Source organism: Calliphora vicina, chromosome 1 (assembly GCF_958450345.1).
Source record: "Calliphora vicina chromosome 1, idCalVici1.1, whole genome shotgun sequence".
Lineage (NCBI taxonomy): Eukaryota > Metazoa > Arthropoda > Insecta > Diptera > Calliphoridae > Calliphora > Calliphora vicina.
The window spans coordinates 119,126,842-119,140,341 of NC_088780.1; the positions used below are offsets into that span (position 1 = coordinate 119,126,842).

At 30.0% G+C, this 13,500-nt stretch overlaps 1 protein-coding gene across 1 annotated transcript; it reads right to left on the minus strand.

The window, feature by feature from the left end:
• Positions 1–2,155: 2,155 nt before the first annotated feature.
• ChT (choline transporter) lies at positions 2,156–9,743 on the minus strand. The gene is made up of 8 exons (XM_065506670.1): positions 9,517–9,743; positions 7,313–7,420; positions 6,724–7,178; positions 6,368–6,497; positions 5,981–6,302; positions 5,641–5,913; positions 5,466–5,577; positions 2,156–2,473 (listed from the first exon to the last, which is right to left on the minus strand). Exons 1-8 carry the CDS (start codon positions 9,680–9,682, stop codon positions 2,156–2,158), a joined length of 1,884 nt encoding a protein of 627 aa, XP_065362742.1. The 5' UTR covers positions 9,683–9,743.
• Between the last annotated feature and the right edge of the window lie 3,757 nt (positions 9,744–13,500).

The window sequence follows — 13,500 nt, forward strand, 5'->3', positions numbered from 1 at the left end:
ATTATCCGATTTTGCTCAAGTTTTTAGATGACGGAGAATAATTTTAAGTCTTGAGAACATCGAGAATCCATAAATTACAAAATAAGGACCAGCCTAGTGTATAATCTTTGTTAAAAAATGTTTTCAATTCAATGCTAATTATTTGGTTCAATTGACTCTTTTTTCCATTCCTTAATTAAATTTGTATAGCCTTTTTATTATTTAATGTTTTACTAAACTCTTTAAGAGTTCAAATATTTATTTATAAATTCTGTAACATAATAATTTTTTATAAATCTCTATGATTTTGTTTTTAAATTTATACACAATTTTTAATTATATGTATATAGGTACATGTACTAAGTGCCACTTAGGTAAATGGCCTAATGGTTTGTTCTTTTGGGTTTCATTACGGATTTCTATATATATAATACACTTAGATTTCTAATATATTGTAGATTAATTTTATTTTTTCCTTTAAAATGATATGTTTTAGTTTTTTTTTTTTTGTTTGTTTGTTTTTTATGTTTTTGTTAATTAAATTTATCAGTTTCTTTTCAACATTGATATGTATTTGGTTTCTGTTGGTTATTTTTTAGGTTTTTGTTTTCAATTTTATTAAATATATAGTTTCTATAATAGTTATTTTTTATCATTTACTTATTTGTTGGAAGGATTTATGTAGTTTCACAAAAAAAAACATGAATCGATGTTTGGAGAAATATATTTTAACAAAAAAGTCATTTAATTTAATATGGACAAATAAAAACTGAAATATTAAAATCTAATTGTCACCTCCTTGTTATAATATTGCATATTAGAACTCAAAGATGTTAGCTGAAATCGGTTCAACAAAAAATAATAATATTTAGAGTAATATAAAAAGGGGATAGTAGAACTCTTTTCCAAAATTTGTTATTAAACTTAAATGTACGTTTAGTTTGATTAAATATTTAATGAAATAGTCAAGGCCATTATAATATATATATACCTATTTCCTTCCTAAAAAGCTAGTTTTTAATATAAAACAACATTATACATATATTATCAGTTTGTTTGCTCTTACAAAAGTTATGTAGGATCACATTGGCTAAAATTATTTCATTAAACATTTACACAGCTAAATAAATATAAATTTGTATAAAACTTAATAAAAAAAAATATCAATAATTTTTCATTCACATTTATCCTAAATTTGGTATTTATTTATGTTTAGTATTTTGTTTTATTTTTGAATTTTTTATTTGTTTTACTTGTGAATACACAAATGCATTATTTGATATGTATAGGGTTCAACTTTTATCGCAAATATTTAAGTTCTTAGTGAATATAGTTTTATTTGGTTTAATTTTAAAAATTTTTAAATAATTTCGTTTACATACATAATATTTAATTACCAACATTAAAACATTTTATAGAACCTTTAGTATAATTTGTCTAAGTGTAAATTTAACAAAACTAAACATAATTTAATAAAAATAATGATTTAGCAACTTATGTAATACAGTAATAAATAAAATTCAAAATAAAAAAAAAAAACTAAAGTATATATTTAACAAATATTATTATTGGAATACCTGAGCGTATATATAATTAACAATTAACTATATTGTTTATATTTAAGCCTTTTTTAAACTAATAGAAGTGTGTAATTATTTAACAACTTAACAAACAAAGCTGTTGGATAAATGAACAAGCTTTTAAGGAATAAAACTAAAAACATTTTTCTAACACAACTCCAATAATACAATTGCTTTTTTTTTGTTCATTTGTTTAGGGTTTATATGAGTATTTCAATATACAGCTTTTTCAGAATTTCAATTTAGAATAAATAGTTTCTGTTTAATTTTCTCTAGAGTGTTGTCTTAGTTCGTAATGCTAAGATTCTTACTAAATTTGCTGCTGTTTGTTTTTTAAAATTTTACTAACATTTTCTTTATTCTGTTAGTTACCTCTTTTAGTGTAGGATCTACAGTGTTGCTTAGTTTAGCTTAAAGGTTCTTAAGTCCATCTAATAATTTATTTTTTTTTTCTTTTCATTTGTATGTTATAGTGAGCGTTTCTAATCGTTTATTTTGTTCGTTTAAACACATTTTCTTTTTGATTTCCCTTTGAATTTCTACAAAAAGTTGTGTTTATCTTTAGAATTTATTAGTTAGATTTTGTTTGTTTTTATTTAAAAGGCAGTATTGTCTTGCTCAGCAGTTGGCACAGCCATACCTCCTCCTCCACCCTGATAACCACTACCACTATTGCTACCGCCTCCGCCACCACCTTCAGCGTCACTGTCTCTTCTGTTTTGTCCGGTGGCGCTGCTCAACATTCTTTGTACTTGTTCTTGTGCCGTTTGTTGATTTAATCGCTTGGCTTCATTAATGGGAAGATCATCGTCATCGGTTTCTAGTGCTGGATTTATGCGTCCGTTACGCTCATCTTTGCCTGCCATTGTGGCGGCACCATATGATCGTGCCAATGGTCCAGCCATAACAGAAAGCTAAGGGAAGAAATTAAATATACATATAATGTGGTTTAGAATGTGACCTTAAAACAGCAAATATAAACAACGTTGTAAAATGTTTTGTTTTTATTATTTTTAAACTAGATATTTTTCTAAGACAAAATACCTTTTTGGGGCTTAGCACTTCTATTACATATTTTGCAGTTTTAGTTATTAACCGATTTTAATTCGACCAAATTCATTTATTTTTTATATGTATATGGAGTTTGACATTCTCATCAATGAGAGAATTTTTCCGAATGTCAAACTACATCAAACTTTGCATGAATTCGCTCATGCAACCTTGTATGCCGAATCTTATTTACCTTAATTTTGTATACAAAATCTAGTTTTGCAATAAACTAGATTTTTAATGAGTATTGGTAAAAAAATTTTAGTTTTGTTGAAAATTTTATTTTTTGGTAAGAAATCGATTATTTGTGAAAAATTTAAAATCTAGTATTGAAGAAAAACCTTTTATTAATTACATTTTCCTTTCATATCGGTCAATAATTTTGCATATACAATAGAGAGAGGCTCGAACAAGTTAAGACGCGCAAAAGATAAGTATGTATACGGAAAAGTAAAGCTGCTTTCAGTCACCACTCGGAACTCTATAAAGTTAAGTTCCTCTTAACTTTTTTGAGTCATTTTGGTTTTTATTTTATTTTTCTATTTCCAACATAATTTTGACTTCTTATATGTCGATTGTCGGTATTTATATATGTATGTATGTAGTATATATAATCCTATATTCATTTTTATAGTCCTATATTCGAAGAGACACAATAGTTGTTGACAAGTATTGCGCCTGATTGTACTCTCTCAAGAGAAGATATTAGATTACTGCATTTAATACCGATTCGCCTGATGAGAATGAAACGGACACAGGCACGGGTCAAGATGATGACAATGTTTCTGAAGCTCCAGAGTTATTACCTTACAATTATGCAATATGCCCGGTTAAAACGCTGCACAGTGGTATAAGAAAAAAAAGAGGGAAATAAATCTGTAACTTCTAAACCCTTAGTCCGATTTGAATGAAATTGCACATGCGCAAAGGGGAAGTGTTGTCGAGTTTAAGTTTTGGATCTGGACATCATGAGCCCGTCAGGAGCTGGGCTAGAGGTCCCCAAAATAGGACACCTCGGGAATGGTAAATTTTTAAAATGATCCTATTTCTTCGTTTGTGTTCCGATTTCAAAAAAATTACATATATAGAATCTTGTCATCGACATAAAACCTCGTCGTAGCTATCAATTATCTCTTATAGCTTAGGAGATATTCGCATTTGAAAATTAAATTTTCAACATTCTTACCCACCCTACTCCAGTTTTTTAATGACCGCGGTTCCAAAAATTTTCTCCATTTTTCTTTTATAGGTTTAACAAATGTATATATCAAATAAAGAAAGAATTGTTTAAAAATCATGACTGGGTCCAAAGTTACATGCATTTGAATTTAAAAAATTTAAAAAGGCGATTTTTTCCTATTTTTTTGGGAAAAAAGTACTTTCTTTTTATTCTTTATTATTCTTATTCTTCTTTTTAAGTTATCTAAAAAATTTCTAAGAGGATGTATAATTAATTTGTACTTTTTGAAAAACTAACTTTATATCAAATATTTTAAATGAAAAAAAATTGATAATTTTTGATAACGAGGGGACCAACTTTAGGATCAACTTTAGGGCAAAAATTTTCAAATCGCATAGTCGATATCAAAATATAGAAAGCTATTTTAGATGGCCCAATATGTTCTTAATTATTTTGTAAAGGGTTCCGATAACCCCGCCCCTGGTATGGATATTATAGCCAAAAAACGAAAATATCGCATTTTTGGAATTTTTCAATACTTTTTTGGGAATTGCGGAATTCGTGATTATAAATTTCAAAATTTGTTTTTATTTTTGCATTTTCAATAAAAAAATCTATATATGTAAGTGTAAAATTTAATTAAAAAATATTCATAAATAAAAATTTTATTACAATTTGAAAAATTTGTATCTATGCAAAAACTTAATAAAAAGCATTTTTTGTCATATTTTTCAAAAGTAGACAAAATCCTCTATCCATTGAAATATAACATGTCTACCTTGTGTTTTTTACGTGGCAAAATAATTAGGGAAAACTTAACAATCACGATAAGCCTTTGTGCATTCTTAAATACACAGGCATAAAAGGATTCAGAATTTATAAAATAAATTTGCGAATTGTGACCGTAACTCCCGCTTGAATCTTCAAGTGTAATAGAAAGGCAAGCAAATAGCCTTATTATGAAAAATTCAAGTTGTTGACCTTTGACCCCGAAAGGGTCAGAGTTGTCCGATCATGTATTGAAAACTGAGCAAGAGAACAAATTATATTTCTATTGTACAAATTATTGCTAAGAATAACATGGTAAACAACATGTTATCACTAAAACGCACATAATATATTATTAGTTCAAGCTGGTTTTAAAGCAAATTTTATGAGCTTTAACAATCTGCTTACATTTTATTAAAATTTGTATTACTAACCCACATTTTATTAAAGGTTAGATTATATATAAACAATTGACCCACCCTAATATATATACTTTATAGGATCTCAATTAAATATTAAAGAAAATAAAAACTATATTGCTTAAATTAAGAAAGAAAAGTAATAACTCGTGTAAGCCCAGATTTTCGTTTATATCATATTTAGCCAAAAGATAAAGATATGTATATAATTTTGAATATTATACACATTTACTCCCATTTTTACAATGTCTAGTTACTTTTTAATCTAAAGTTATACTGAACGTTTTCATATAAAAAATATTTTAATAGCTAGACGTCGTAAAAATGGGGCTTAGTTTATTAACATTTGCCAAATGTGCTTCTATGAATGTTATATGGATTTTATACGATCCATTTGAATACATATAATAAAGTCTACATTCTCAAAAGCCTTTTTTTCTAATTGTTTCATCTCATTTTCCTATTTTTCTTTACAGATTATACACTTACCTGTTCTCCCGACTCGGCTGGTTCGCCAACTCTAACCACATCCTCTGGTATATTCACCACACAACGGAACACATCATAACTAGGTGGCAATTTGCCAGATTCAAACATCATTCTAAATAAAAAAACAAAACAATAAGGTAAGTCATGTCATGTGCACATTATTAAAATTCATTACTTAGTCCACCATGAAACCAAAATTAATGTAATCAAACTTAGAAGCATGGCCATTGTACGGAATGGAAACAGTTGAGTTTGATTTTCTTCATCATAACCGGGGAAATGTATTAGAGCGGGTAAGCCCAGTAAAGCCTCGCCTCCCGACAGTCGTATGAACAATGCTACAATATAAGCTGCTAAACTACCATAAGTATTGCAATGTTTTTTGAAATGCACCACCATTAAGAGTTGAGGAAACAGAATGACGTAGACCAAATCAGAACACATGGACCTAGAATAAAAATTAAAATTAATAAATCTATAGTTTAATAATCAAAAAGTTTCCCTATAGCACTTACCACAAACCATAAATCGAGGGTATAGTCAAGGCCATTATGGTGGATAAAATACCCACCACAATAATTCCACCTCTCATCACCCATATAATTTCCATTTCGGAAGCCTTCTGACGAAATATTAACTTGTATACGTTACGTGCAAACATTGACGCGGCCGACAACACTGACGAATCTGCTGAGGACATAACGGCTGCTGAAACAGCACCCAAGCCAAAGAACGACACAAAATCTGGTGTTAAATACTGTAATACCATGGGTAAAATCATACTAGTTTCTTGCACGGTTAGAGGATACGGTCCAGTGTAATCGGTTTCATTCCAATCTAGAAATTTTAATATGTATATGTTAGTTGGAGAAATATTACAAGGTTTAATTATTTGAACATACTTGTAGCTTTGGCAATTGCGCCAATCAATACCGGTGGGATGGCCATTAAAATACAACCTGCTGCTGCTACATAGGATAAAATTTGTGCACGACTTGCAGTCTTACTGGATAAAACACGTTGGAAATAAACCTGCAACCAATATTAGAACATACAGAGTTTTTAAAATTTTAGTATGGCTTTCAAATAACTTCACATATCGATCACATGTTGACACCTCCTAACCAGGATAAGATATTGGAGCCAAATGTTATGTTAGTTATCTCATCAAGATAAAAATTGCTACTTACTAGAACGAGGTGTCAACATGAAAATATCGATATTCAATGTAATTTAAATCACAGAATTTCAAACACACCTGCCACGGTATACCACCAAATATCAACAACAATCCGTAGTCTATATAGAACCACCTCTGATCCGGATCCACATGACCAATCCAATCGACATCCATTGATGTCAAACTCTTCACATGCTCATTCGCCCAAGCGAACGGTATGCACATCCACAAACCAATAAAAATACAAAACAATTGTATGACATCCGTGTAGGCCACCGAATAGAGACCGCCAAACAGTGTATAGAAAATGGCAATGCACGATGACAAAATTACCGATGTACGATGATCCATATCAATAATCACAGAGAGTGTGGCTCCCAAAGCGGCTAAAATGCCAGCAGCCCAGAAAACTTCACCACAAAGGGCAGGCAAAAACAAAAGACCACCCATACGCTCACCAAACGAATCTTGCAAAGGATCCAACATGGTAATGTAGCCTTGTTTACGCATAGGATTGGCAAAGAATATACCACCTGGAAGCATAATTTAAAACTACTATTAAATATACGAAATGTGTATGTATGTATTATCTAATAGGAATGTAAATAAATGTTCATGTGAATTGAACATACATATATACATAATTTCTAATTTCTTTCAAACTTACCAAATACTAAACTTAATGCGTAGCCAAAAGGAGCCTGACACCAAACCAAGCCGGAGGTGTAAATGGCTTCAGCCGTACCATTAATGTAACCGCCACCTACCCAGGTTGCTGTAAATATAATTTATATGCCTGAGAATTTGTGTTTTAAAAGTACTATATGTCAAATGTCGGGCAAAACACATTGAACAAAAATTGCATCAATGCTAATTCTATAGGAAAAAGAAAATTCCTTGTTTTTTTAAACAAAACATATATGTAGTTTAACTACTATGGTGGGTTTTTAAGTCCTCATGAAAGAAATGTTAACCTTTGGTTTTTGATTCATCCTCAAAATCGTCTAATGTGAAATAATAATTCTTGTCGCGATGGCCATCTTGAAGATGATATGGATATTATATCCAAAATATTCTTGAAATTTCGTGTGCACTGTACCAAGCAACAGAGACCTGCGCCGAACGCTTAAGAGTCGGTTAAGTCGAGTAGCGAAATATTAGGACATTATGACAATATGACATGATAGGAGACCTTGTAAATTGACCAATTGAAATTAAATATATTTGGTCAATTCACAATGTGCCCTATCATGTCATATTGTCATAATGTCCTAATATTTCACGACTCGTTGGCTCGCCTTAACCGACTCTTAAGCGTTTGGCGCAAGTTTTAGTTTAGTTTTAGTTTATAAAATTTCAAGTGAATTCAATAAAAATTTAATGAACAAATTTGTAGCTCCTTAAATATTATTTTAACTTATTTATTCGTAAATTGTTCGGTATGTGCGTTTGTATGAATAATACTAATCCCTCGCTAAATATAATTTACTAGCTGTACCCGGTCCGCGTTGCTGGCCCTTAGAAAACATCTGTTTTATATTGCATCTCGATCTCGATTTTAATATACACAGTGCCTGACAAAGTCGATGATCCAACCTTCAATGTTAATACATGTGGTGGCATTCTGGCTGGTTCCAATGAATTCAAAAATGCAGTAGGATAATCGACGGCTTGTTCTTCGTTCATTACTGTGTCAATCGATTTGTACTTTATTGTTTCGCCAAATAGTTTAACATCTTGTTAACATCATAATTTCTTGGTATTTTTTATTAAAAGTGGAATGCGGAGTGTTATTCAAAATATTATTTATAATATTATTTGGGATTCCCGGGATTCGGGAATCCCAAATTCGACATGCGTAATCTCCATGTGCATAAAAATCCATGTACATAAAAATTTTTATACGAAAATCGATGTGTTGAATTTTATGAAGATCGGCCGATAATTGCTCATAGCTCCCCACTTCCGAAAAACCCATTAACCTCTATAAATATTTTAAATATATCGATATCGAACTAAAATTGTACACAGATCCATATATTGTATCCAAAAATCATACAACGGTCCATACACGGTCTAAAATATGGACCCTAGCACCCATATTAGGTCCATTTCCGATAATCACTAGAATACCCACATAGCGTTGCTGAGATAAAATTCAAACAAAATGGGCCTCAAATACATAGAAATCACGTTAAAATATTTAATAACGATCGTAAATATTTAATAACGATCATAATAGTTTATATCTCCCATATAAGTCTTTTTCTTCACTTGTGGTGAATATGGAAAATGTTGAGCCAAACGATAATGTTAACCAATTATTAAGTATATAAATAGTTAAATAGCACATTTTATTCCTATTATAAAATTATAGATTCTGTTGGAAATAGTAGGAATATATAGTTATTTCAATTATAAATTGCTGAATTAGATAAAAGATAACAATATATAATATACATTATATATAGGTATATTAGAGTGTTTATACCAATGTAATTTCTATCATCATCATATCGACCCCTTTGCGCGAAATTATCGTATGTTACAAACACCAAATTTTACAGGGGAGCTTTATTATTAAATTTCTTTGCTTTGACTGGTACCATCAATACCTAATTTTAAATGCGATACAATAACCGATATAGTAAATTAAATTTCACATACGCTAAAATTAACTTAAGTAGTAATATTTCCATAAATATAGCGAATATTTGTATAATATTTTACTATTTATAAATGTAACATAAGATAATTTCGCGCAAAGGGGTCGTCGATATTTAGGTGGATGGTATTTAAGATTCGTCATAGCCGAATATAATTAGTACTCAAACTAGTTTTATCATACATCTCACATATTAAAACACTTACCGGTCATTGTAAATATACCAACAAAAAGACCAATTGAACGGCCGGCCAACATGACCTCCTCCTCAGAATCATTGCCAGATTCCTTTTTACGACCAGCCCAAATACCCACAAATAAGATGAGCAAATAAAAGAGCACAATGCTCACAACGCCAGCAATATTTATCATTTTGTGTGTCTAACGGTTGTTAGTTTTGTTTTCCTTTTCTAAACAAATGAGCTTACACATACACTCACTCCCAAACACTCTCACCTACACTGTGAAAGTGTGTCTTTGGGTTCTTTTTTACTTAAACCTTGAAAGACGTCCCTTTAATTGTACGTTTGTGGGAGGTTGGGGTAGTTCGTATGTACTGTATTGATATATTTTTAACCTTCTTTGTCAGTAATAAGCTTCTTTTTGTTTTGCTTTGTTTTTTTTTTTGGTTTTGCTGCTGTTGTTGTTTTTTTCAATTACAGTAGTGGTGGTAGTTGTAATTTAGTTGATATACATACTTTGTTGTTTACTTTCTCTGAATTCAATGAATAATTGATTTAAATTGATTTATTCGTTTTCTTTTCACAAAAAGTAGTAGATTTTTTCTTTTCGTATTTCTCTTAAACTCTAGTGTAGGTATGTTTTTTATTCATTCGTTTTTATTTACTATTTTTTCTTCGTTTTTAATACTTTCTTGTTACATTTAGTAATTTTTGTAGTTTGTTTATTTTGCTTGACGTTTTTGTAGTTGACTTTACTTTCTTACTACACGAAATTCCTCATCCAATTCGATTTGTATACATGTATGTACGTTAGTTTAGTAGTTTCAATAAACATCAAATAAGAATATCTGCAAAGAAAATAAAACGAAATAGTTAGTAATATAGATTATATCAATTTAAAAATGAAAATAACAGACTAAGTCCCATTTTCTCAATCACTGGTTATCGTTTTTCGTAACGATATAGGTATTTATCTACTTCCAATTAATATAATTATTATATGAAAACTGTCAGTATATCGTCACGATAAAAAAATAACCAGAGATTTACAAAATGGGGCTAAGTAATACATATGTATATCCACCATATTCCAACACTTTTATATCATTACCTTAATATAGAAAGGCTCTAACTCGTGTTTTTTTTAAGTCTAGATTTTTTGACTAAATATGAGATCTGAGCGGACCATTTATGAAAATAAACGAAAATCTGTGCTTACAAAAAAAAACACGAGTTAGGGCATTTCTATATTAAGGTAACGATCTGCTACAGTGACTATAGATAAATATTATATGAGTAACAGGGATGAAAAAGTTGATACTTTCGTACATTGATACAATAAAGTACCTTAGTACTATCGCGAGTCGCGACACACAATATTATTTGAAAAACCAAATTTACATTGTTAAAAACTCATGTTAATCTACTTTTCTTTCGTTTTCGTTTAATTTCGACATATTGAAACGAAGAGAATCATGCTAAACTAATAACACTAGTTTACAAGGTTTTTCATGTGAAACATATCGCACACCCAGTTCAAAAGTGACACAACTCAAAATTAATTTGTCGGGTAATACAAACCCGAAAAATTAATTTTACGCTTATGCTATGCACAATACACTTGTTTATCAATACAAAAGATATCAGTGTAGTCTGTTGTTGTTAACTGTGGCTAAAAAAAATACTAATGTATTTCATTATGTTTCAATTGGTATATGGGACATTTCATGTCAAGTGAACCAATTTTTGAAATCGATGTCTTCTGATCGGGATGATATTTGCACCTAGGTTAGTTCTATTGGATAGTAACTCAGACACAATTTTTCAACAAGATCGGTTGGACTCTCTGAATTAGAGGGGGTCAAAATTTGACATTTTGGCCAAGCAGGTGTTTTTTCTTATCCATGTATCTTATTACCTATTGTTCTTAGCAAAATGTGTCCCAAATAGTTTAAATAGCTCTTTCTTCAATCTTTCGAAAAAAATATAAAAAAAATAAAAAAAATTTAATATTTTTTTTCCGAAATCAAAAACTTTTTTGACATTTTTTCTTAAAATAAAGCTTAGATATTGTCCTTGAAGACCTGTTTGTTAAAACATTTTTCTATAAAAATTTTGTATATAATTGTTTTTCTACATAAAATTGTTGTTTCTAAAGAAAATGGATTGTATAACAGTTTTTTCTATCGAAAATTTTGTGTATAACATATGTTTTAAAATTTTGAATTTTAGTACTCTGAGGTTGTAGAAAGTCTAAATTGAATATTGTTTTGTCATTCCTAATGAGGAATAATGTACATTTGGAAACATTTCATTTCACGAAAAACTGGTCTCATTAAAGATAATTTATCAGGATTTCGCGCTTTTTATTTTACATTAAAATACATCAAATTCAACAATGAAAACAATTTATTTCATAAATCAAATTTAAAAAAAGTATAACAAAATCTTAAGCCTTCAATAATCTTATGAGTATCGTAATGTTTATTCCAGTTTTTCGAAGCTTTTTGAAAATGTAAATCCGTATTTGATTTTTTACTGTACAGGAACTCAAATCAATTATATAGTGATAAAAAAAGTGAAGAAAAAAATATGTTGCTGTTTTGTTGGAGTCCATAGCTTATAGTTTTCCTCGATCACTTCGTTTAGTATTTTAGCGAAATAAACTTTTGACACATTTTGCTGATCTGGGAGAATCTGTTGAAGCTGAAATAATACTGGGTATAATGAAAACCCGGTTAACCGGTTTTTTCAGCTAAAACCAGTTTCTTAGAAATTACCATTTATCGAATAACCCGAAAGCCGGATTCTTCAACAAAATCTAGTTTTTTAGTCTCATATTGTTGTCATTTCAAAATTTCATATAACTACTAATGCTTTGAACAGTGCTCATTAGGGCGGGTCGATTTAAAAATCGCCCAAGTGACAAGGAAAATCGTACTCTAGGGATCAAAAGAAGAAACTTTGTCCAAGGAACCATACCTCTAAAATTAATTCTGATGATCCTTATTTTGATCCAAAGGCCAAATTTTTAAAAATCCCACTTTGAACCATTTAAAGTTCCCCAATCGAGTCTAAATGTATGACCTACCCGCACTAACTTTGGAGGGCCGACTCGCCCATGCTAGTGGCACACCACCTGGATCCTTCCTGGGGGGGTCCCCATACAAACATTTAAAAAAATCACCATTTTTGGCACTTTACATGATGTATACATGATGTATAAATTTTGTTTATGGAGCGTATGATAAATATAAATGTGATGTAGGTAATAAATAATATTAATCATGCGTCTATGAGAATCAGTATAGATTTATGTTTAAGATTTATGGTGTTTTCTTTTCTGACACAAAATGTTGCCTATATATTGTGTACCATTTATTAAATGTTACCCATACCCTCATAATGTGTTGCGTTTTTAACGATCACAATAGAACAAAATCATTACCATTTATGCAATTTTCTTTTATGTAGCTACTAAATATTAAAAAACTATACTTTTTGCTTACAAAAAAGTGGTGCATTTCTAACCCTTTGATAAAATTGAGGGTGAAACATGTAGCATATCTTCAGGGTTTTAGGGTAACATTATTAGAAAAGAACACGACCAAACTACATTTTTTTCAGAAAAGAACACAAAGGTAAAACAGAATAAATGCAGCATTTATGCCAGAAAAGAAAACACCATTAGTTTAAACTTTAAACCAACATAACTGTTGCTTAGTCAAATTCTCCAAATTTTTTTGAAATTTGATCTTTGGGAAAAAATAAAGAACATCAGAATTAATTTTAGAGGTAGGGCAGAAGGTGGACCATACACCACTTTTTTTTGGGGCGTTCTCAAATTAAAACCACAATACATATTCTTAATTTTTTTCTTGTTTCGGATACTTAGATAAGTTGGCATTAATTTTGATCATTTCAATCTTGCCTATCTCTTATATACATATTTTTTTTACATTTCTAGACTGACCAAAAACGGCGAAACCACCCCACCCATGGGGTAGT

Coding starts and splice junctions, on each gene's coding strand:
- ChT (XM_065506670.1), bottom strand. CDS start 9,682: ATGATAAATATTGCTGGCGTTGTGAGCATTGTGCTCTTTTATTTGCTC. Junction 7,421..9,516: donor TGGTATATTTACAATGACCG/GTAAGTGTTTTA, acceptor TTATATTTACAG/CAACCTGGGTAGGTGGCGGT. Junction 7,179..7,312: donor CGCATTAAGTTTAGTATTTG/GTAAGTTTGAAA, acceptor TTATGCTTCCAG/GTGGTATATTCTTTGCCAAT.